General features: G+C 38.5%; 1 protein-coding gene across 4 annotated transcripts in view; it reads right to left on the bottom strand.

Moving 5' to 3' along the window:
- The window catches only part of MICU1 (mitochondrial calcium uptake 1), a 263629-nt gene that overhangs the window by 96003 nt on the left and 141595 nt on the right, over window positions 1-26031 (bottom strand). For all 4 annotated transcript variants that reach the window (XM_066349902.1, XM_066349905.1, XM_066349903.1 and 1 more), the window contains 2 exons: window positions 16706-16788; window positions 1615-1812 (listed from right to left, as the gene is read on the bottom strand). In XM_066349902.1, the coding sequence (XP_066205999.1) occupies window positions 1615-1812; window positions 16706-16788 (281 nt within the window). The remainder of the gene's footprint in view (window positions 1-1614; window positions 1813-16705; window positions 16789-26031) is intronic.

Raw genomic sequence — 26031 nt, forward strand, 5'->3', positions numbered from 1 at the left:
CGCTTCTCCTATATGCCTTGGCTGGGAATTGAACCCGGGACTTCCACACGCCAGGCTGACGCTCTACTGCTGAGCCAATCGGCCAGGGCCTGTTTAAAGTTTATTAAAAGTACTATTCTCTAACTACATTTTATGAATCAATACTCTATGTTAAATTGTACCATATTTCCCCATGTATAAGACACACCTTAATTTTGGGGCCCGAAATTTGAAAAAAACAATGTATTACATAAAGTTATTGAACTCAAGTTTTATTCATCATAAATTCATACAATTCCTCATCACTGTCAAAACTCCCATCCATTAGTTTGTCCTCATCTGTGTCTGATAATGAATCACTGTCTTCATATATTAGCTTGTCCTCAGTTCCATTTATGGCATTTGAAATGCCACAACCACTGTATAAGATGCATCCAGTTTTTAGACCCCAAATTTTTCGAAAAAGAAGTGTGTCTTATACATGGGGAACCACGGTAATTAAGTAATTAATAAGTTAAATAATTTACATTCCCAGATTATCATGTTTCCAAAGAAGACCACTCTAGGTATGCATACTAGGGGTCAAGGCATATATCTAGTATCCTAATACATACCAACTCTTATACAAAAACTGTTGGACTCTTGAAAGCAGGAAATAAAACTCCTGTGTGAAAGATATCCTCCCTCTACCAGAAGGAAAGAAACAAAGAAGGGCAATTGTAGAAAAGTAACTTACATGGAGAGACTACAGAACAATAAGAAACAAAGTCTGCTTTACAAAAATCCTCTCAACTTTGACTCATCTTCTCTGGTGATAAGAATGAAAACTTCATAAAGGCAAAGTTGCCCATCTTTGTTTAATCTAGTATATAAACACTTAGGCCTAGCTACTTTCCAGGGCCTTCCATTTTCCTGTGGGACCTCTCCTGTACATATAAAAATCTTACATATAACTTTTTTAATAGGGACTACAAGAACCTCTTCAAAGAGGCTAAACTGTAGAGATCCATTACATTTTTTAGGTAAGTTATTTGAATATCAATTACACCATTTTCAGAAAACAAGTACAAAAGCACATTTCCAAGTTAGATCTAATTTTTAGTATTATCCTATTTCTGCTTCTCTTCTACAGCATGAATAATGAAGTGTTCTTTTTAAAAAAAAATATATTTTAAAATTATAGTTGACATGTAAGAGTTCTTACTAAAAATAGGAATTCGGTAGTAATTTTTCAAACTGTCTCAACTGAGTTAAGTCAGATCGGATCTCCCCTCATCTCCACCATCTGGTACCTTCTACACAATGAGCATAAAACTGGGGATACACACTCAGGCTGAGGACAGCTCTGACCCCTGCATTTCTTCTTCTTCAAGCTGGGTATCCAAAGACAACTAAAATGCTCAATTTAGACATTTTTGCTTTCAGGCCCAGAACCACCTTACTCCAAGACATTTTCATAGAACACACTGTTTTGTTCCCATCCGCGGTCAGATTGCAAGATTCAAAGCAATCAATTTTCACAGTTGGGAGGCAGACTGAAAGAATGCGAATAATGCCTGTGCTCCCAACCTAGTGGCTCTACATGCATATGTGATGGACAGCGCCATGGCCCCCTGAAAACCAAGGAATACCTACCTCTAGCTTCAGAACATCATGCTGAAGTTTACGCTGAAATTCCAGGAAGTTTTTGATTGTCAGCTTCCCTTTCAGATCAGCTCCAAAAAAGTAGGTTGTGAGGGCTGAACACAAGCCAGACTTGAGGGTGTTACCAGTAGTAGGACGATCTCTGTGACGCATACCCATGCTGGTTTGGGAGCGAATGATGCTCTGAACCTAAAAGAGAAGTAAGTGCCCATCCAGAAAAACATTACACAGTGGAAAAATACAGAAAAGTAAGAAAAATAACTGCCTACTGATTTCTTCTTATTTGTCTACACTGTGCTACAATTCTATCTTTAATGCTCACAACAATCCTATGAGAGAAGCTCTCTGATTATCCTTATTTCACAGATGAGAAATTTGAGGCACAAAGAGTTGATAAATTCTCAAGGTCAAGTAGCTAGCAAGTAGCAGAACCAGGATTCTATCGCAGATGCCGACAGCATTATAATTGGGACCCTCCGACAAATCTTTCTCACAATAAAAAATCATCAATCTCACAGTAATACTTTTCATATCTCAGGAGAATTTTAAAAAATTCACAATTTTTATTACTGACTCTCTAGTTGTGAAGTGAGACAGCACAGCTACAGGCAAATACTTAACATCTAAGAGAAATAGCCTATTTATTAGAATGATACATGAAATACTAAAGTGGTATAAAATAATTCCCCAAAAGAACATGAGGAATTAGTTCAATCTTTGAAAAGTTTTAAATGATTTTTTTGAGAAAATTTAACTTTTGGGACTAGCAACTATGATCTAACTATATATATAAAGAGCTTTTTGAGGCAAGTTGGTAATTGCTATAGCTTTTTTCTTTAATGAGTTGTTGCAGTCATGGTTTTTTTTGTATTTTTCTGAAATGAGAAGCAGGGAGAAAGAAAGACACTCCCACATATGCCCAACCAGGATCCACCCCGCATGCCCACCAGAGGGCGATGCTTTGTCCATCTGGGCAACTTGCTCCATTGCAACTGGAGCCATTCTAGCGCCTGAGGCAGAGGCCATAGAGCCATCCTCAACGCCCAGGCCAACTCTGCTCCAATGGAGCCCTGGCTGCATGAGGGGAAGAGAGAGACAGAGAGAAAGGAGAGGGGTAAGGGTACAGAAGCGGATGGGCGCTTCTCTTGTGTGCCCTGGCCAGGAATCAAACCCGGGACTTCCAGATGCCGGGCCGATGCTCTACCACTGAGCCTACCGGCCAGGGCCCCTGCAGTCTTTTCTACCTGTTTACAAGCTAAAAAACACAGCTACTGAGAATAATTAAAACAGATATATAAGGATAAATAATAAAGGTATGTTATGTAAACAATACACACAGGCTTGATGTTTAAATTGCCAAACTAGAAAAGCATAATACTTAGAAACTTAAGATTTGTAACAATGCATTTAGCTTAGTTAAATGTTCTTTCAAAAAATGTCCCATTGATTTAAGAGAGAGAAAGGAAGTGGGGGAGAGAAGAAGGGTGGGGAGGGAGAAGGAAACATAAAGAGAAGCATTAACTCATTGTCTCACTTAGTTATGCATTGATTGCTTCCTGTATGCCCCGACCTACGATTGAACCAGTGACCTCAGTGTGCCAGGATGATGCTCTGTCACTGAGCAACCCAGCCAGTGCCTACCTCAGTTAAATGTATATTTATTTAGCTTATTGTCTATGACCATAGAGGATTTATTTAAGACAATTTAAAAGTCTCTGGCTCTATAAAGGGTGGAACAGTATAATGCAAAGACACCAGATGGGGAGTCAGGAGACATGGGCTCTGATTCTGCTGCTCTGTAGCAAAAGCAAAATTGATGCAAGTCATTTAACCCCTTTGAACCTTACTTGTCTCATTGGAAGAGTTCACAAAGTACATTATTACTAAGTCTCCTTGTTAGTCTAGGTTAATATCATAACTACTTTTGATCATATTTTTTTCTGGGTTCATGTTTTATCATGTAAATAACATTGGTTGACATTTGTTTCTCAGACACATGGAGACTTAAAAACCAGGTATATAATGGATTTTAGTTATTTAAGTTGAAGTTTTTTAGACTTAAAAAATCTTTTTTTTAATTTTTTAGTGAGAGGAGGTGAGGCAGAGAGACAGACTCCTGCATGCACCCCAGCTGGGATCCACCTGGAAAGCCCTCTAGGGGGCGATGCTCTACCCATCTGGGGCCATTGCTCAGTTGCAACTGGAGCCATCTTTTTTAGCACCTGAGGCAGAGGCCATGGAGCCATCCTCAGCACTCAAGGCCAACTTGCTCCAGCCAATTGAGCCATGGCTGCAGAAGGAAAAGAGAGAGAAAGAGAAAGAAAAAGAGAGAGAAGGGGGAGAGGTGGAGAAGCAGATGGTTGCTTCTCCTGTGTGCCTTGACTGGAAATTGAACCTGGGTCTTCCACAGGCCAGGCTGGGGCTCTACTACTGAGCCAACCAGCCAGGGCTCAAACTTTAAAAAAGAAAAGATTTTATTTATTCATTTTAGAGAGAAGAGATGGGTGGGGAGGAGCTGGAAGCATCAACTCCCATATGTGCCTTGACCAAGCAGGTCCAGGGCTTTGAACCGGTGACCCTGGTGTTCTGAACAGTATAATGCACTTTAACCACTGTGCCACCACAGGTCAGGCAGACTTTTTTTGAGAGAGAGAGACAGGGAGAGAGAGAGGGAGGAGAAAGATGAGAAGCATCAACTCGTAGTTGTTTCACTTTAGTTGTTCATTTATTGCTTCTCATATGTGCCTTAAAGTGGGCACTCAAGCCAAATGAGTGACCCTTTGCTCAAGCCAGAATCCTTGGGATCATGTGGATGATCCTGTGCTCAAGCTGGTGACCCCACACTCAAGCTAGAGACCTTTGGGTTTTGAACCAGGCACCTCAGTGTTTTGGTTCGACACTCTATCCACTGTGCCACCAGCAGTCAGGCAAGTTTTTTAGACTTTAAATTGAAATAGAGGATAATCAGAGAAATGCTTCTTCTATTTGAAGGCAATACAAAATTTATTTTATCGAAGTGTGAGAACTGAAGAATTTTCCAATAGTAGTGAACCAGTAGTACTAAGCATCAACATCAGCATGTACTATGATTTAAATTGTGTTCATGGCTATAAATATTCTATCTTATAGCCTTTCTATAGTGGAAACTGTATGTTAGCTTCAAAAGTATGATGCTGAGATAACATGTTAAGTGATTGTGGGAAAAGTGCTTTTAGTGAAAATTAATCGTTTATAATAGCGCAGTCCAGTCCAAATATTGCAGCATTTATATGTAAACTATTACTAACTATAAGTGTTATTTTTTAAAAACTTTTTAAAAAAGCATGTATTACTAGATTGTGTATGTGTGTGAGAGAGACAAGTTTTCTTAGTATTTCTCAGTTGGGAAATAGTTTCTTAAAATATTTTTATTTAATAACTTGTTAATGGTATATCATGTATCAATCAAAATTCAACCAGACATGTGAATGCTTACTATACACTATATGCTGTGGAGAAAATCAAGAGATATATAAAACATGATATCTGAAATTAAATCTCATTCTTTTTCTTCTATTTCACAACTGAGAGCTATCATTTCTCATACTTTCATACTAAAATCAATTTGTCATGGCTTGGGTGAATGTAGTCTGAATAGTTGATATCTTTTGCTAGGTTAGTTCTGCTTTATGATTTGCTATGAAATGGATTTTAAAAATTTGTGTGATAGCAAAGTCAGAAAAAACTCATACTTATTATTCACAGTTGATAAAGGCTTTATAGTAATTTGTACTGATGTGTGATCGAAGTATTTTGGAAAAAGATGAATGAAAGAGTAATATATTAGTTTGCTTATGCAACAATTAACTTTGAAGAGACATGAGGATGAAATGTAAGATGACTTCATCTGGTTCTGTTTAACTTTTTTATAAGCTTGTCAAGGAAATACCTGTTTACTTGGAAAATCAGTGCAAAATTTGAATGTTTAAAAGCCTGGTGCACTTTCAACTTAATAAGCTATTATATTTCCCAAGAAAGTGAAATGTGGATATATGAAGTAGACAAACTTCTGAGAGCCAATCACTCATGAGCTACCTTATAATTACTTCCTAATTTTCTTCTAAAGAGTTTTTACATCAAGCTTCCCTATGATAAATATAATTGTATCAGGTTAACATGGCCAGGTATCAAGGGATCATAGTAGATGAAAATTAGCATTCCCTTTTCTGATAAGTGAACAGAATGGTATAGGAACTGTCCCAACTCATTCTCCATGTCAGCAGCAATGCCAGAAATAAGACCCATGTGCTCTAAACTCAAATCTAAAGTATCTGTAATAGAAGTAGGGAAGTCATGACAATTTTGCTTCTGAGGGGTACCCTAAGTAATTTCTTAGGTTATTTCAAAACCACATTTTTTTCCTACTTATATTTTCTTTCTCTTCATTCCTTCCTTCCCCCCTTTCCCACTTTTATTTCTCTCTCTCCTGCTTCTTACGCCTGTTTGAAGCCCTCTCTTAGCATTTAATACTAACCAGGCCTTAATCCACCTCTGATAATCAATGAGTAGCATCTCTCAGGCTAATCCTTCCTCATATGGCAATTACATACTACAGACAAAAGACAAAAACTAATTAAAGGCACTAGAGAGTGATCATGGCAAGATATTGGAGGGAAGGCGAGACTCAAAAAGGGAACAGCACTGGTGAGTCTCCCACTTTATATGACTTTCAACCTAAAGGAAGTCCTAGTCTGCATCAGAAGGATTGGTGTCTGTTGTAGACCGTAAAAGGCAAAAAGCCATTGTAGATTTCAAGGCTTAGCAAAAGGCTAAGTTCTCCCCCCTCCATCTCCATATTTGGCTTTGATGCTGAGTATTGCTCCCACTCCACTTGCTTCCTTGGGTTGCTGGAAGCAATATACATGCCCTGTCTTTGACTCTTTGTTTCAGATGTTGGTAGATTTCACTAATTATCCTGTTTTTGCCTTGGGAGAGTTCTTAGCCTTTGGTGTGCAACTTTGTATCAGGGTCCTTGATTTGCATATGGCTATATAATAAAGTGAACTGGGGCTATGAGGCACTCGGATACTGTCAGGCAGTTTGAGGAGTCCTCCCGGTCCCATTGGTTTTGTTTTGATAAGTGTGTTTCCTTAATTCCATACCGTTATTAGGAGCCACGCTGGTCTGTGGCAAGTGGCGCCTGAACAGAAGACTTGAGTATGAGTACGAGGAAACTAAAACTGAAGGAAGGCGACAGAACTCCCCAAAGTGAAGTACGCACAGTGAGTAAAGAAAGTTTTTGGGGGCCCTGGCCGGTTGGCTCAGCGGTAGAGCGTTGGCCTGGCGTGCGGGGGACCCGGGTTCGATTCCCGGCCAGGGCACACAGGGAAAGTGCCCATTTGCTTCTCCACCCCCCCTCCTTCCTCTCTGTCTCTCTCTTCCCCTCCCGCAGCCAAGGCTCCGTTGGAGCAAAAATGGCACGGGCGCTGGGGATGGCTCCTTGGCCTCTGCCCCAGGTGCTAGAGTGGCTCTGGTCGTGGCAGAGCGACTCCTCGGAGGGGCAGAGCATCGCCCCCTGGTGGGAGTGCCGGGTGAATCCCGGTCGGGCTCATGCGGGAGTCTGTCTGACTGTCTCTCCCCGTTTCCAGCTTCAGGAAGGTGCAGGGAAAAAAAAAAGAAAGTTTTTGGGAAAGTGTAGTTGGGAGTAAAAGAATATGGGACAGATAGGGTAAAAAATAAGAGACCTTTTTGTAGAAATGTTTCCGTATGAAGACAACTCGTCTGAAGAGTATCAGGGTGAGCCGGAAACAGAGGGATGTGAATACAAGGATAACTTGGAGAGGATGACAAGGGGGATGAAAAATCCGTGGCTACGGCTGCCTTAGCCGCGGGGCCTCCACTGCCCTCAGCTTCTTCCTATATTCAACCCTCTGCTCCTCCGTTCCCTTATCGGGCTGAGTGCGGAGTCTATAGCTCAAAATCTGAGAAATACCCCCTCCAACAATCTATAGACCAGGCTCAAAATGTAGGGGAAACAATCAATGATGGCTTTACCTGTTTTCCTGTTGTAGAAAGACAGGATGATACAGGGAAACTAGTGTGAGAACTTGAACCTGTACCTTTTAAAACTCTGAAAGAGCTTAAACTTGCTTGTGTTCAGTATGGGCCTACTGCCCCTTCTTCACTTGGTTTATTAGATACTATTAGGGCAAAGGCTCTTCCCCCAAATGACTGGAAGGCGATTGCTTGTGCTTGTCTCTCCAGGGGTGATTATTTGCTGTGGAAGTTGAACTTTCATGAAGGGGCTGTTGAGGTAGGAGAAAAATCTCAGCATAGTCAACCTGAGCCGCCAGTTACAGCAACTATAGAATTTGAGAATGGATAGGAGATTCAGGTATTAGGAAAGTTACAGCTTTTCCTGTCATGATCTGATTTTCTTTAATGTTTTAACTATGGTCTTCTGAACTATCATTTCGTTTCTTTCTTGTTCTTTGCCTGGAAATTGAGGCAGGAGACCTGTGTTGGATCTGACTATAGAAAATATCCCAGCAGCTGCCAAGAGCAAATTTTCTCGGGTAGATTTTGTTTAGTCACATCCTTTAGTCCCTGTGTCTGAGGATGCCCTGACTAATATCGGGCAGGCATCTTTCTAATCTGCATGTGTTCTGAAATCCCGGGTTTCTCTCTGGTTTGTCTAATTCTTGTTTCTGTTTAGTCTTTGTTTAATGTTGTCAAAATGTGTCTGTTTTTAAGGCCTGAATTAAGTTTCTTTTGCATGCAAAAATTGGAAATGCTGGCTCTAATATTTAGAAAAAATAAAATGTTTTTAGAACTTGTAACGAGCGCTCATTTAAATTTAAGTAGAATAGAATGTAGATCCTTAAGACTTACTGATTTGGTTAGTGCATTGTGAGGTGTGTTCAGAGTTAGGAGCCAAATAGCAACTTAAGTATTAGGAAACTCCTGCAAATCTTTGTCATGTTCTTTTTACTTTAAGTTTTTTGAATACTGATGGACAGGGTCATTCAGCAGCAGAGAGACTCTGGAACCCTGCAAGGAAAGCCTTCCCTGAAGTGCGATGGAGAGACCCGCTCACAGGAATCTGGCAAGGGCCAGACCCTGTTCTCTTATGGGGCTGAGGGTACGTGTGTGTTTTTCCTAGGTCTGCTGAAGCTCTTCGGTGGATCCCTGAACGACTGGTGAGACACCATGATTCTAGATGAGAGACTCACTTCACGAGAGCAATTGCATAAGACTTATTTTACTATACTCTCTTCCCTTTCTCAATTATTATTATCTAATTTTTTTAATGTTTTAGATTATTTTATTTATTTCCTGCTCCATTGCCTGAAAAAAGGGCGAAAGGAGGGCCTGATTTGGGTGTTGCTGAACAGAAATCTCATATGGCCGTCTTGAGATTTTTTGAGAGAGATCTCTGTTTAGTATATATCCTTATTATATTCCTATTAAGGTAGCCCTACTTAAGATCAAGCAGGCCATAGTTTAATCTCTAAAACCCCGGGTTTCACTCTTGATTTGTGTGATTGTATGTGAAGTCTTTGTTTAATGTCTAAGTGTCTTTGTTTATAAGGCCTGAATTAAGTTCTTACATGAAAAAAAATAATAATTTTGGAAATGCCGGCTCTAGTATTGAAAACAAAATAAAAATAATTTCATTTCCCTACATAAATATAATTTCGTTTGGAAAAAGTAAAGCACGCTCATTTTAGATCCAAAAGACTTGCTAATTTAGCCAGGCTGCTCCAGGCCGCAAGTGGAAGGCTTGAAGCAGCATAGATTTACATAATAAAAGTGTAAAGATTTTTTTTACTGTAGGAGAATAATGAAGATCACACTGGGATTTTTCAGTTTTGATATGTACTCTTTAAAGTGCCTGTTAATTAATGTTAAGGGGGTGTTTTGATAAGTGTGGGAATGTTGCTTGAAGGTGCATTTAGTCTATTTTTGTTAAAAGTTAACAAAGTCAAGAATTTCTTGCAATCTTTGAAGTCAAAGTATTTTAAAGTGTGCTTAACATTTGCTTGAAGATCAATTGTAAATAATATAAAAAGAAAGGGGGGGGGTCATGTCCTGGAGCTCCTGCAGGTCTACCCTGTCATGCTTTTTACTTCAAACAGTTTCTTTTGAATGCTGATGTACAAGAGATGCCAAATTATTTTGTCCTGCAAACTACTAACCCTTTTTTAATTTTTATTTGATTCAGCTAATAACACTGTTTTGTCTTTTTTCCAAATAGCTCCAGCTATATAGGCAGATAGGGACTCTCAAGCCCCTCAGCGAGATCTTCTGAGCACGGCTTTTAAGGTACCAAGAGGCCGAAAAAGCCCAAAGGAGATCAGGTAAAATACTAGCTCTTGGCATACGCCCCTAAAGGCTCCAAGGCTCCAACTGGACCTTCATCAGGGCCCTGCTTCAATAGTGGAAAGGATGGTCATTTAAGCCAAAGTCTGCCAGGCTTACATGCTTTTGCTGTGAGGAAGAAGGGACACACTGGAAGGTAGGCTTCCTCCTCGCTCCTCTAAGGGAGAGTTCAGTCTCTTCCAGCCCTGCTCCAGCTACCTGTTACCTAACCTTGCCCAGAATAGTGGGATTTGCCACTGAAGGCTAAAAGGTGCCCAGGGCCGTCAGCCCCTTCTACGACACTGTAGATGAGCCTGGGGTATTTCTTCCAAGTAGCCGGTAGACTGGTCTCATTTACAAGGGCCGCTTAACTATGTCTTGCCTGAATATTCAGGTTTTTTATTCTTCCCTCGAAGATCTCTGTTGTGGGTATTGATAGTCCTGTTTTCTGCTGCTTTGTTTAATATATAGTCTTTCCTTTATTCCTCCTGCCTCAATGCCCCACTCATATTTTAGGCTAGGACCTACTCCTAATTCAGAGCTCCTTTTTTTTCCTTTTTTGCCAACTTACAAATTTACCTCTGCCACCCAACTTAGTGTATCCCAAGGTTCTCCTCACCACCCCATGGCTGTAAAGCTCCAGTATAGGACCCCTGGGTTCATCTTTCCAGTTTAAAGAAAACAGAAGCTCTGTCTTCATGTGTGCTATTGATGGCTTTTCCAGTCTACCTGGGTCATTGCCAGCTGGGAGCAGCGGTCATTGGGACTTTGGTGCTAGCTGCAGAGTGTGGAAGTGTGACAGCAATTCCAATGCCATGTGGACTTTTCCTGAATGTGGACTTTTCCTGGACTCCTGCTCCTGTGACAGTTTTTAATGGACTGAACTGGGGTTGGGTTGCATTTACAAAGATTTGGAATGGTGTTGGTGCAGACTTGGACTTGGTGAACACATTAAGGACATTACTCTTTTATAGATTCTTGTTGTATTAGCTTAAAGAGTTTGCTCAAAGGCTTTAATCACTGTGATGTATTAGTATTCTTGTTTTGAATGGGACTACATCAGACTAAGAAGTTTTTGCTCAGCAAGAGAAACTGATAACAAAATAAACAGACAGCCAACTAAATGGGAAATGATATTTTCAAACAACAGCTCAGATAAGGGCCTAATATCCAAAATATAGAAAGAACTCATAAAACTCAACAAACAAACAATCCAATAAAAAAATGGGAAGAGGACATGAACAGACACTTCTCCCAGGAAGAATTACAAATGGCTAGCAGATATATGAAAAGATGCTCATCTTCTTTAGTTATTAGAGAAATGCAAATCAAAACTGCAATGAGATACCACCTCACACCTGTTCGATTAGCTGTTATTAGCAAGACAGGTAATAGCAAATGTTGGAGAGGCTGTGGAGAAAAAGGAACCCTCATACACTGTTGGTGGGAATGTAAAGTAGTACAATCATTATGGAAGAAAGTATGGTGGTTCCTCAAAAAACTGAAAATAGAATTACCTTATGACCCAGCAATCCCTCTACTGGGTATATACCCCAAAAACTCAGAAACATTGATACGTAAAGACACATGCTGCCCCATGTTCATTGCAGCATTGTTCACAGTGGCCAGGACATGGAAACAACCAAAAAGCCTGTCAATAGGTGACTGGATAAAGAAGATGTGGCACATATACACTATGGAATACTACTCAGCCATAAGAAATGACGACATCGGATCATTTATAGCAAAATGGTGGGATCTTGATAACATACGAAGTGAAATAAGTAAATCAGAAAAAAACAGGAACTGCATTATTTCATACATAGGTGGGACATAAAAGTGAAACTAGGAGACATTGATAAGAGTGTGGTGGTTACGGGGGTAGGGGGAAGAGGGAGAGGGAAAGGGGGAGGGGCACAAAGAAAACTGGATAGGAGGTGACAGAGGACAATCTGAGTTTGGGTGATGGGTATGCAACATAAGTGAACGAGGAGATAACCTGGACTTGTTATCTTTGAATATATGTATCCTGATTTATTGATGTCACCCCATTAAAAATAAAATTATAAAAAAAAAGGACATTACTCTTTTATAGATTCTTGTTGTATTAGCTTAAAGAGTTTGCTCAAAGGCTTTAATCACTGTGATGTATTAGTATACTTGTTTTGGGTATCTGTTAGCATTGGCTATACTCATTTTGTGTTTGTTCTGTATTTTTTCCGTCTGCCTACAAATTAAAATCTGGGAAACTAAGAAATCAGATGAGTGCAAATCTCAGCACACAAATTAAAAATAAAAAAGAAAAGGGGGATATGTTGTGGACCGTAAATGGCAAAAAGCCATTGTAGATTTCAAGGCTTAGCAAAAGGCTAAGTTCTCCCCCCTCCATCTCCATATTTGGCTTTGATGCTGAGTATTTGCACCCACTCCACTTGCTTCCTTGGGTTGCTGAGGGCAATATACATGCCCTGCCTCTGACTCTTTGTTTGTTTCAGATGTTGGTAGATTTCACTAATGTATCCTGTTTTTGCCTTGGATGTGCAACTTTGTATCAAGGTCCTTGATTTGCATATGGCTATATAATAAAGCGAACTGAGGCACTGAGGCTCTGAGGCACTCGGATACTGCCAGGCAGTTTGAGGAGTCCTCCCAGTCCCATCGTTTTTGTTTTGATAAGTGTGTTTCCTTAATTCCGCACCGTTATTAGGAGCCACACTGGTCCACGGCAGGTGTCCTCAGTTTTTCAGGCTTGAAAAACCAGAGGACAGATTTTGGGAAAACTATAACCACTGAAAAGTAAAGGGGGAAATCCTGGCAAGGAGAAGTCCAAAGAGGGGAGACCCAAATTCTGTATATAAACTCCAGCCAAATCTAGTCAAGCTAATAGCCTGCAACAATGAAACAAAATACTAATACTCTTGAAATGAATATAACCAAATCCAGAGTCTATGACATGACATTTATAATATACAGTCTATGATCCAAAATTACTAGACATATGTGGAAATGTGAAAATTTGGCTCATTTTCAAGAGAAAAGGCAATCAATAGAGATCAATCTCTAGATGACACAGATGTTGAAAATGAGCAGACATAGATTTAATTTAATTTAGTTTTGTATTTTTCTTAAGTGGGAAGTGGGGAGGCAGAGAGACAGACTCTAGGATGTGCCTGACTGGGATCCACCTGGCAAACCCATTAGGGGTCGATGCTCTGCCCATCTGGGCCATTTGCTCAATTGCAACCAGAGCCATTTTAGCACCTGAGGTGGAGGCCATGGAGCCATCCTCAGCACCCGGGCCAACTGCTTCAATGGAGCCTTGGCTACAGGAGGGGAAGAGAGAGATAGAAGCAGATGGTCACTTCTCCTGTGTGCCCTAACCAGGAATTGAACCTGGGACAGCCACATACCGGGTTGACGCTCTACCAGTGAGTCAACTGGCGAGGGCAAGCAGACATGGATTTTAAAGTAGTTATTATAATAATACTCAAAGATATAAAATATGCTTTTATTAAGGAAATGATAGGTCATTTCAGATGAAAAAGAAAACTATAAAAATAAAAGTTCTAAAACTGAAGAATGTAACATCCAGAATAAAATTTACTGGACCGTTTAATGGCAGAGATGCTATCTCTGAAGAGTCAGCTTACATGAAGATACAGTAGAAATCACACAGTCTGATAAGTAGAGAAAGGATTGAAAAAAATAAAAAACAGAGCTTCAGAGATTTGTCAGGTAGTGGTTTAACATTTGTGTTACTGGAGTCCCAGACAGATGAGAGAAAATGGGGCCAAAGAAAAAAATTTTAAAGAAATAATAGTTATCCAATTAAAAAATGGGGGGAGGGCCTGAACAGACATTTTTCTCATTAAGACATAAAAACAACAAATAGATATGTGAAAAGATGCTCATCTTCACTAGCTATTAGAGAAATGCAAATCAAAACTACAATGAGATACCACCTCACACCTATTAGATTGGCTTTTATCATCAAGCAGGTAATGACAAGTGTGGAGATGTATGGAGAAAAAGGAACCCTCATTCACTGCTGGTAAGAATGTAAACTGGTATGACCATTATGGAAGACAGTATGGAAGTTCCTTAAAAAATTAAGAATGGAACTACCATATGACCCAGCAATCACCTTATTGAGTTTACTCAAAACTCAAAAACATTGGTATGCAAAGACCCATGCATCTCATGTTCATCGCAGCATTATTCATGGTGGCCAAGACATGGAAACAACCAAAGTGTCCCTTGACAGAAGATTGGATAAAGAAGATGTGGTATTGACCCTGGCTGGTTGCCTCAGTGGACAGAGTGTCAGTTTGCTTACAGACGTTCCCGATTTGATTCCCAGTCAGGGCATACATGAGAAGCAACCAACTGCTTCTCTTCCCTTCCCTTCCAACCCCTCTTCCCTTCTCACAGCCAGTCACTTGATTGGTTTGAGTGTTGGCCTTAGGGGCTGAGGACAGCTTAGCCAATTTGAACATTGGCCCCCAGATGAGGGTTGCCAGGTGGATCCTGGTCAGGGCTCATGAGGGAGTCTGTCTATCTCCCCTGCTCTCAAAAAAAAAAAGTTGTTGGACACATATTCAATGGAGTACTACTTAGCCATAAAAAATGATGCTACATTGCCATTTAAAACAACATGGATGGATTCTGAGAACATTATATTAAGTGAAATAAGTAAATCAGAAAAAGTTAAGAACTAAATTTCATACATCAGTGGGATATAAAACTGAGACTCAAGAACACAAACAAAAGTGAAATAGTGGCAACAGGGAGTAAAGAGGGATAAATATATGGTGATGAAAAACTATTTGACCTTGGGTGAGGGGAAAATAATGCAGCCAACAGTCCTGAAATCTTTATATTCTTATGGACCAAAGTACCACATTATAATTAATTTCTAAATTAAAAAAAAGAGATAATTGCCAAAAACATCAAATTTAATAAAAACTATAAATTTATAGATACAAGTAGCTCATCAAATACCAAGAAGGATAAATGCAAAGCCGACCACAATGATCATAATCAAATTTCTAGAAAACAAAAAAAATCTGTAAAGCAGAGCAAGGAAAACAACGTTATTACATATGGGGAACAATGATTCAAATAACCAGTGACTAATCATCAGAGAGAATCAGAAGTAGTGAAGCAGTAATTGAGAATTTTACATCAAATCTATAACTCTGTATCTAGAATTTCCTACCAAAAGGAACGATATAAATTAATTCATTACCAACAGATGTGCACTAGAAGAAATGCCAAAGAAAGTTTTTCCAATTGAAGGGAACTGATACCAGATGGAAACCAGAATATTCAGGAAGGAATGAAAGGCCCCAGAAATGGTAAATACAAGAGTAAACATAACAGACTATTTTTTCTCATATTTTCTTTAAAAAAACACGACAAAGCAAAAATTTTAATGTATTATGGATTTATAATGCACAGTAGTCCCATCTTATTAGTGGTTTCACTTTCCATGGTTTCATTTACCCTCAGGCAATCATAGGCCAAAAATAGTAAGTGAAAAATTCCAGACATAACAATTCGTAAGTTTCAAATTGTGTGCTATTCTGGGTAGTGTGATGAAATCTCTCACCGCAGTCCTGTTCCATCCCACTTGCGATGTGAATTACCCCTTTTTCCAGCATATCCATACTATATAAGACACCCACCTGTTAGTCTTTTAGTAGCCATCTCGTTTATCAGATCAACTGTTATAGTATCACAATGCTTATGTTCAAGTTCAAGTAAGCCTTATTTTACTTCATAATGGCCCTACAGCACAAGAGTAGTGATGCTGACAATCTGGATGTGCTAAAGAGAAGCTGCAAAGTGTATGTATGTATAGGAAAAAATACAGTCTAAGAGTCTGGTGCTATACAAAGTATCAGGCATCCACTGGGGGTCTTGGAATGTTTCTCCCACGAATAAGGGAGGACTACTGTATGCAGATATAATAACCATAGGGCAACTATAGCAGAAAGAATGGAGAAGAAGTAAATGAAACTATATGGTTGCAAAGTTTCTACATTTTATGTGAAATAGTATAATATTAATTCTAAGTAGACTGTGTATATTTAAGAATAAATGATGGTCCTGTCGGGGTAGCTCAGTTGGTTAGAGCATTGTCCCAATATGCCAAGGTTGCAGGTTAGATTCCAGGTTAGGGTACATACAAAAATCAATTAGTGAATGTATGAATAAGAGGAATAACAAATTGATGTTTCTCTCTCTCTTGCTCATTCTCTGTCTCTCTTCCCCCCTTCCTCCCCCCCCCAAAAATAAAAAAATTAAAAAGAATGTATGATAGACATAGGGTACAAATTTGATTAACTGTCTCTAGGTATTTTGAAATATTTGTTTCTGTGCATTTCTTATTTGTCATTCACCCTTGTGCTCTGAAACTGCCTGGCACAAAGGAGCTGTATGATAAATGTTGACTGAATATATGATTGAATATCCATAACCTAGCCTCTCGGCATTATTGTTTAATTCATTTGTGAAATTAGAGCAATCCTGAACTCAATCATATGCTCAAATAATTCCTTATGTTTAAAGTGAAAACAATAAAACCTGTTAAAAGTAAGTAATTTTGAAAAATGATACATTAGGGACTTCAAAAATTAGATAGCATCTGAATATACTGATTAAGGGCAAAGTAATTCCAAGGCACATGAAGATGGGTTAAATGTGAACGTACTTAAAGGAACTGTTCAGGACAACTTGCCTGTTCAAACTCCTCCATGTCTACTTCTCCATCTCCATTCAAGTCGAACATCTTGAAGGCAATTTCAAAATTTCTCTGAGGAGCTGCAAGTAGAAAAGAAGAAAGGAAGGATAGGAGGAAAGGAAGAAGGCAGAGAAAGAAGGAAAAAAATATTTAGATGGCACTGACAAAAAAAAAAAAAATCAGTCCTTTTAGAAAAAACAGATAAACACTAAAATGTAATAGCAAGTTGCAGAATACCACTGTATTTACCTCCATACTTTTAAAAATACTCCTTAAGACCAAAAGAGAATTTTACCACGGCCAGTCAAGATAGCACTTGTCAATCTTTGTGTTTCAATATTCTCAGATACTTCTGCCCTGCTTTCTTAGGCACCATCCTCTTAGCTGTACACCACTAATGTTGTTGCTCTGTTACTTAAATATAGTATTATTTACCTGGGCATGAAAGTCTGTCTGGGGTGAGACTATTGCTGCAAAGAAGTAAAACTCTTAAGTCTTTGTCCTGTTTTTAAAAACAAACTAGCTTTCTATTTTGTTCTTTCTAGTCTCTCCCTTTTTAAAGTACAATCAGGAGTTCAATGGATGTCATTCTGCCACTAAGTTATTATCTGTACCAGTTTCTAATAGTCACAATAGCCCTGTGGTAGGGCTGAAAAGCATACTGTCAGCTGTTCAGCATTCTACTTCAACCATGTCAGTTGGGCATAAAATTACTCAGTAAAGTATACTTAAATGTTAAAATTAAGATGAAGTTTAAAAAACAAAATAAAATAAAAAAATGCAAAGTCTGAGAAGACGGTATATTTTCTTCCTCTTAAATGAATGATGAAAGCTCTTTAAGAGCTTACTGTTCCCAGATCAATCAAAACAGAATATACTTATGCATTGGAAAAATATATAAATATAATAGCTCTCCTTCCTTTCCGTGTGCTGAATGTTCCGGCAAAGAAACTAAGTAGTTTACTTCCCTCCTTTGGTGCTTCAAATTTATGTAGTTGTAGAGAACCAAAATAAAATATCCTAATGTTATTGAATTAAATTTTAGTTATAATTTTTACTAAAAAAATTTAAAAGATTGTAGACAAAAAAAAAAAAAGAGAGCTCGGTACATTATGCATAGTTGTAGAAAGTCTTGCTCAGGAATTTGTTAACAGCAAATTGAATTTCTGGGCCTGAATTCCACTTTCAGCTCGAGAGCCAGCTTCGGCTGTGAAGCTCCTGGTTTTCAGTTGCATGGGCAAATCATGTGCCTGTCTGCTTCCAACTGCCTCACTGGATGATGGCTTCCAACTGGTTTGCTTTTCTTTAGGCCACAGGTACAATTGCTAAAAAAATGCACCGTAGGGAAATTCAATTTTTGTATTATTAATTGCCACGTCTTAAATTTTCCCTACCTGTCTAGGTGCTAGATGCTATCTCCTACTGAAGAGAGGTGGAAACATTGAGCTGGAAAATTTAAAGCTGTTGGCTAATTGATACTGTATTCTAAATCCTGAAAGCCTTTATATTTTTAAATTAGAGGAGAAAATTGAAGCTCAAAGCCACTAAATGAGTGGCTCAAAATCACACAGTTACTATGTGACAGAACTGGCAAGTGAACCTGGGTCAATGTTGATTCCAAAGCCCACAAACTTTTCATTTGGCTTCATGGTCCCCAGTATGAAGACTGTGGCGCTTAAACAATAATAAACACATAACTCTTTACTCTGGTATGTTCTGACCTAGAAACAAAAACAACAACATGACTCACTGGTTACAACTGTCTCTGTAACAGCTGAGAGTTCCAAGTTGTTCATCTCAAAGACAAATCTACTATCAGAGAAACATTGCATACGCCATAATCAGTAGTTTAGACTTGGCTGCACTAACTGGAGTCCTAGGCAACATTAGATTCTCAGGACTGGAGATGTTTTTAAAAATTCTGAATATGAATTTCTTTAGACAGGAATGCACTCTCCTATTCTCCCCTTGTCTCACACTTGGCCCACTTCACTCACATATATTATTTGCTTAATCCTTGTAAATACTTGAGATTGTAACAACTGCAAACAATACCAAGTCACCGAAAGTTCTAAGTAGAGGGGTGACACAATCAAACAGGCATTTATAAAGGACTTTTTTGGCTACAGTGTGGAGGATGAATTGGAAAACATGAACCAGCAGCAGAGATCACTGAAGGTCTTATAAACGTTAAACATGAAGCAAGATGATGGCAATGGTAACGGAGAGGAGGAAACAAATTTGAAATAACGAGGTGGAAATAATACAACTTAATGATTAATTAGCTGTGATGAATTCAGAGTGAAAAAGGATGACAGCAGGACCGGCTTAGGCTGCTGGGTAGCTTGCACGTCATTAACCAAGAGATATGATAGATGTAAAAGGTTTGAGAAATAAAACAAGATCAGATCAGTTTTGCTGAATTCAAGGGGTCAACAGCATATTCAGATGAAAATGCTCAGGAGATTGTTGGAAATATGGATCGAACCTGAGAAGACAGGAGTGAAGCTAAGAGTCATTTATTAGCTTAAGTGTGGTGAGCTGCAAAGAGCCTGGAATGAAGTTGCCCAAGGAGGACTGAGGGTTAGGGAGAAGAGTGAAGAAAGGGTAGAATGCTGTTGAAAGAGAACAGAAAGGAAGGGGTGACAGAGGAGGTGGCATCACAACATCAGGAGGAATACAGTCCAAATGAATAGAAATAGGGAAAAATTTCTCAAGAGCCAGTCAAAATGTTGCCACAAATGAATTAAAGCAGCTTTTCCATTCCTATCTCCACCGATTACAGAGGTTATACAGAAGGCTTAAAAGTTCAGCTTTATCATCTTTTATTATCACACTCCTGTAAGTTCTGTGAAGGCATGTGCCCACATCATTTAAATGACTGAGCTACTCTAGCCATCATATGTCCTCTTACAACTAATAAAATTCAGTTTACCAAACAGCACATCCTGTACTGCCTGAAGTTTCTGTACCTTTTATCCTGGCTTACCTGCTTTAAAACAGAGTATTTGCTTTCTGTGGGGCTACTCAGTGTTTACTAAAGTAATGTGCTAACATTCTAGAGGCTGAGCTTGTATACACTGGTCACTAATAAGTCAAATCAAGCAGCAACCTTGCAGCACATTCTCATTTAGGAGTTACCAGTTTATCAGGGAAGTTCTCTCAGCCTAGTCAATCTTCATCTGCTGATCTTGTCAAAGTGTTTAAGATAAGCAAAAAACCAGCTTGCTTTAAGTGAAATATGCTACAAGGAATATGATATTAGGCAATTCTCTTGTACTTCCTTGTCTCCTCTGAAAGGTAGGCTTCAGAGTCATTTTGAAATCCAGCTGCTCTGGAAAGCATTAGGGAGCCTTGTGTTTATGCTAACTCACAACCTACTTCCACAGAAAGGTACTGAGAAAGGAAATTTTTTTTAAAGAAAATTAAATTTAATGGGGTGACATTAATCAATGAGAAAGAAAAATTTAAATCCCCAGCTACTTATAGAGTGAACAGTGCACTTTTAACCTTTCCAAGTTAACAGCATAATCTACTTCTATACAATGTACAAAATGATCTTAACATGTTAGAACTGATTAAAACAATAAGATTCTATGCAAAGTTCATTACTCAGAATTCCAAGAGAATCTTTGCCACTAAGAAATGGAGATACATTAGGCCCTAATGATTAGGTCTGTTCCAGTTTAAGTATCCATTTATATATATATATGTATATATATATATATTTTTAAGTGTGTGTGTGTGGGAGATAGAGACAGACTCCCACATGCGCCCTGACTGAGACTCACCCGGCAAACCTTGTCTGGGGCTGATGCTCAAATCAACTGAGCTATTCTCAATGCCTGGGGCAGATGCTCAAAGCAGTCAAGCCGCTGGCTGCAAGAAGGGAAGAATGAAAGAAGAGGAAAGGGAGGTGAAGAGAAGCAGATGGTCACTTCTCTTGTGTGCCTTGACTGGGGATCGAACTCAGGACATCCATATGCTGGGTCGATGCTCAATCCACTGAGCCAGCCATCCAGGGCCCATTTTCATATTCTTTCATTATTAACAATAATAACAACTCTAGCCTGTTCTTTGAAGCATCAATTTTTCTACTTTGCTTTAGAAAAAGAAGGGAAAAAAGCACTTTTTTCCTATGTGAAATAAGTCAAATGTGGGGGAGGAATAAAGAGGGACAAATATATACCCCACACGGGTGAGACATAAAACTGAGACTCATGGACACAGATAAAAGTGAAGTGGTTACCAGCGGGAGGAGGATGAGGAAAAGAGAGTAAGGAGGGACAAATATACAGTGATCGGAAATGATTTGACTTTGAGTGCTGGGCACACAACACAATCAACAGTTCAAATGGTATAGAGATGTTCACCTGAAACCTATGTACTCTTATTGATCAATGTCATCCCATTAAATTTTATTTGTAAATAAAAATAATCAGATAGCAACAATAGATTTTCATGGCTGTTTCAGCTATTGTTCTTTGACAGAAAGTGCACTGATTAGGGATTTAATTCTGTTTCTTCCAACAACATAATGAGTCACTATGTCTTAAATCCCTTTTTGGAAGCACTGATGGAATGAACAAAAAATGAATACGTTAGATTCTAAACAAGTTTCTTATTTTCTGTTGGTTAGACTATCCCACCACAGAATTCTTCCTGTGCTATTCCTGTTCTTAAATGATGCTGTAGGACAAGTGAGTTATTAATATGCAATATCAGAGAACTCTGAGTTAGGAAAAGACTTTAGAACATAATGAACCTCTATTCAGTGAACAACTTGACTACTGAAATTTGTAAGGATGATCATATAACCTTTGATTATTTGAGAGAAAGGTCACCAGTTCTGAAATCTAACCATGGTTGACAATATATATATATTTTAAATTTTTATGGATTTTAATTTGTTTACATAAATTCAAGTGTCCCACCGAATATATCTCCCCTCAACCTCCATGTTACCCTCAACATCCCAACTCACCTCCTCCTAACACCTTCTCCCCTTCTCTCCAGGATTTGCTTTCTTGCTATCTAGGACACAGTGTTATGTATATATAACTTCACTAATCTCTTTCCCTTCTTGGATCCCATCCTCTCATCCCCTTTCCCTCTGGTCCCTGTGACCCCGCCTCTGCCTCTATTCCGTTCCTCAAATGAGTGAGGTCATATAATATTTTTCTTTCTCTGCCTGGTTTATTTCACTTAACATAATAGTTTCCAGGTCCATCCATGTTGTCGCAAAAGGTAAGATTTCCTTCTTTTTCATGGCCCCATAGTATTCCATTGACTATATGTACCACTGCTTTTTATTCCATGCATCCACTGATGGACACTTGGGCTGTTTCCAGATCTTCGCTATTGTGAACAATGAGGCCATAAACATGGGGGAGCATATCTTCTTTTGAATCAGTGATAGGTATTCTTGGGATATATTCCTAAAAGTGGAATGGCTGGGTCAAAAGGCAGTTCGATTTTTAATTTTTTGAGGAATCTCCATACTGTTTTCCACAGTGGCTGCACCAGTCTGCATTCCCACCAGCAGTGCAGGAGGGTTCCCTTTTCTCCACATCCTCGCCAGCACTTATTCTGTGTTGTTTTGTTGATGAGCGCCATTCTGACAGGTGTAAGGTGGTATCTCATTGTGGTTTTAATTTGCATTTCTCTACTGATTAGTGATTTTGAACATTTTTTCATATGCCTATTGGCCATCTGTATGTCCTCTTTGGAAAAGTGTCTATTCATTTCTTTTGCTCATTTTTTGATTGGATTGTTTATCTTCTTGGTGTTGAGTTTTACAAGTTCTTTATAAATTTTGGTTATTAAACCCTTATCAGATGTATTGTTGAATATGTTCTCCCATTGTGTGGTTTGTCTTTTTCCTCTGTTCCTATTGTCTTTAGCGGTGCAAAAGCTTTCTAGTTCGATATACTCCCATTTGTTCATCCTGTCTTTTATTTCACTTGCCCGTGGAGATAAATCAGCAAATACATTGCTGCGAGAGATGTTGGAGAACTTACTGCCTATGTTTTCTTCTAATATGCTTGTGGTTACAAGACTTACATTTAAGTCTTTTATCTATTTTGAGTTCATTTTTGTGAATGGTGTAAGTTGGTGATCTAGTTCCATTCTTTTGCAGGTAGCTGTCCAATTTTCCCAACACCATTTGTTAAAGAGGCTAGCTTTACTCCATTGTATTTCCTTGCCTCCTTTGTCAAATATCAATTGTCCGTAAAGGTATGGGTTTATTTCTGGGATCTCTATACTGTTCCATTGATCTATATGCCTGTTCTTATGCCAGTATCAAGCTGTTTGTTTTTTTTTGGGGGGGGGGTTGTTTTTTTGGTGACAGACAGAGGAACAGATAGGGACAGACAGGAAGGGAGAGAAATGAGAAGCATCAATTCTTCGTTGCATCACCTTAGTTGTTCCTTGATTGTTTTCTTATATGTGCCTTGACCGGGAGGAGGGGGTACAGCAAACTGAGTGACTCCTTGCTCGAGCCAGTGACCTTGGGCTCAAGCTGGTGAGCCTTGCTCAAACCAGATGAGCCTGTGCTCAACCTGGAGACCTCGGAGTCTCGAATCTGGGTCCTCCGCATCCCAGTCTGACGCTCTATCCACAGCACCACCACCTGGTCAGGCTCAATCTGTTTTGAGTATGATGGCCTTGTAGTATAACTTGATATCAGGAAGTGTCATACCACCCATTTTATTCTTCTTTTTCAAGATTGCTAAGGCTATTCGTGTTCATTTTTGGTTCCATATAAATTTTTGGAATGTGTGTTCTATATCTTTGAAGTATGTCATTGGTATTGCATTGAATTTATAAATTGCTTTGGGTAATATAGACATTTTAATGATGTTTATTCTTTCTATTCATGAACACGGTGTATGCTTCCACATGTTTGTATTTTCCTTGATTTCTTTTATAAATGTTTTATAATTTTCCAAGTATAAGTCTTTAATCTCCTTGGTAAAATTTACTACTAGGTACTTTATTTTTTTTTGCAACAGTGAAGGGGATTGTTTCCTTAATTTCTCTTTCTGACTGTTCATTGTTCGTGTATAAAAATGCCTCTGATTACTATTAATTTTATATACTGCCACCTTTCTGAATTCATTTATCGGGTCCAGTAGTTTTTTGACTGAGACTTTAGGGTTCTCTATATACAGTATCATATCATCTGCAAATAATGATAGTTTTACTTCTTCTTTTTCAACTTGAATGCCTTTTATTTCTCCTTCTTCTCTGATTGCTGGTGGCTAGGACTTTGAGAACTATGTTGAATAAGAATGGTGAAAGGGGGCACCCCTGACTTGTTCCTGATCTTAAGGGGATTTCTTTTAATTTTTGCCCATTGAGTATGACGTTGGCTGTGGGTTTGACATAGATAACCTTTATCATGTTGAGGTATGTTCCCTGTATTCCCACTTTGCTGAGAGTTTTGATCATAAATGGGTGCTGGATTTTATCAAATGCTTTTTCTGCATCTATTGATATTATTATGTGGTTTTTCTCCTTCCCTTTGTTTATGTGATGAATCACATTGATTGATTTGCAAATACTATACCAGCCTTGCCTCCCCAGAATAAATCCCACTTGATCATGATATATAATTATTTTCATGTATTGCTGGATCTAGTTTGCTAATATTTTGTTGAGGATTTTAGTATCTAAATTCATCAGGGATATAGGCCTATAATATTCTTTCTTTGTGTTGTCTTTGCCCAGTTTTAGAATCAGAATTATGCTTGCCTCATAAAAGGAGCTTGTAAGTGTTCTCTCCTCTTGAATTTTTTGAAATAACTTGAGAAGGATACGAGTTAGTTCTTCTATGAATATTTGGTGGAATTCACCTGTGAAGCCTTTTGGCCCAGGGCTTTTGTTTGTTGGCAGTTTTTTGATAACTGTTTCGATCTCATTTGTTATAATTGGTCTGTTTAGGTTTTCTGATTCTTCCAGATTGATTTTTGAAAGATTATATGTTTCAAGGAATTTGTCTATTTCACCTAGGTTAATATTTTGGCATATAGTTCTTCATAGTATCTTCTTACAATCCTTTGTATTTCTGTTGTGTCAGTTGTTATCTCTCCACTCTCATTTCTAATTTTATTTATTTGAGTCCTCTTTTTTTCTTGGTGAGCCTGGATAAGGGTTCATCGATCTTGTTTACCTTTTCAAACAACCAGCTCCTGGTTTCATTGATACTCTGTATTGTTCTTTTAACCTCTATGTCATTTATTTCTGCTCTGATCTTTACTATTTCCTTCCTTCTACTACCTCTGGGCTTTCCTTGCTGTTCTTTTTCAAGTTCTTATAAATGCAGGGTTGTTTATTTAAGCTTTTTCTAAGTTCTTAAGGTATGCCTGTAATGCTATGAACTTCCCTCTCAGGACTGCTTTTGCTATGTCCCATAAATTGTGAGTTGTTGCATGCTCATTATCATTCTTTTCTAGGAATTTTAAAATTTCTTCTTTGATCTCATTGTTAACTCATTCGTTATTTAATAACATGCTATTTAGTTTCCAAGTGTTTGAGTATTTTTCAGTTTTCCTGTTGTGGTTGATTTCTAGTTTCATGCCATTGTGATCAGAGAAGATTCTTGATATGATTTCAATCTTATAGTTGTTGAGATCACTTTTGTGCCCTTACATGTGGTCTATCCTAGAGAATGTACCATGAGCACTTGAAAAGAATGTATATTCTGCTGTTTTAGGGTGAAAGGTTCTGAAGATAGCTATTAAATCCAGTTGATCTAATGTGTCCTTTAAGGCTACTGTTCCTTTGTTAATTTTCTTTCGTGAGGATCTATCTAGTGATGTTAGTGAGGTATTGAAATCCCCTACTATTATAGTATTGCTGTTGATATCGCCCTTTATGTCCATCAAAATCTGCTTTATATATTAAGGTGCTCCTATATTAGGCGCATAGATATTTATAATGGTTATCTTCCTGTTGTATTGCTCCCTTTAGCATTATGTAGTGACCTTTATCGCTTAATATAACCTTTGTTTTAAAGTCTATTTTGTCAGATATAAGTATTGCTACCCCAGCTTTTTTCATTTCCATTTGCATGAAATATTTTTTTCCATCCCTTTACTTTCAGTTTATGTGTATCTTTTGTTCTGAGGTGGGTCTCTTGTAGATAGCATATTTACGTGTCCTGTTTTCTTATCCACGCAGCTACCCTATGTCTTTTGATTGGAGCATTTAATCCATTTACACTTAAGGTTATTATTGATATGTGGTTGCTTATTGCCATTTTATTCTTTAAATCTACATCTCTCTTTACTAGATTTTTTTCCTTTTATTCTTTTTAC

Source organism: Saccopteryx leptura, chromosome 9 (genome assembly GCF_036850995.1).
Source record: "Saccopteryx leptura isolate mSacLep1 chromosome 9, mSacLep1_pri_phased_curated, whole genome shotgun sequence".
Taxonomy (NCBI): domain Eukaryota; kingdom Metazoa; phylum Chordata; class Mammalia; order Chiroptera; family Emballonuridae; genus Saccopteryx; species Saccopteryx leptura.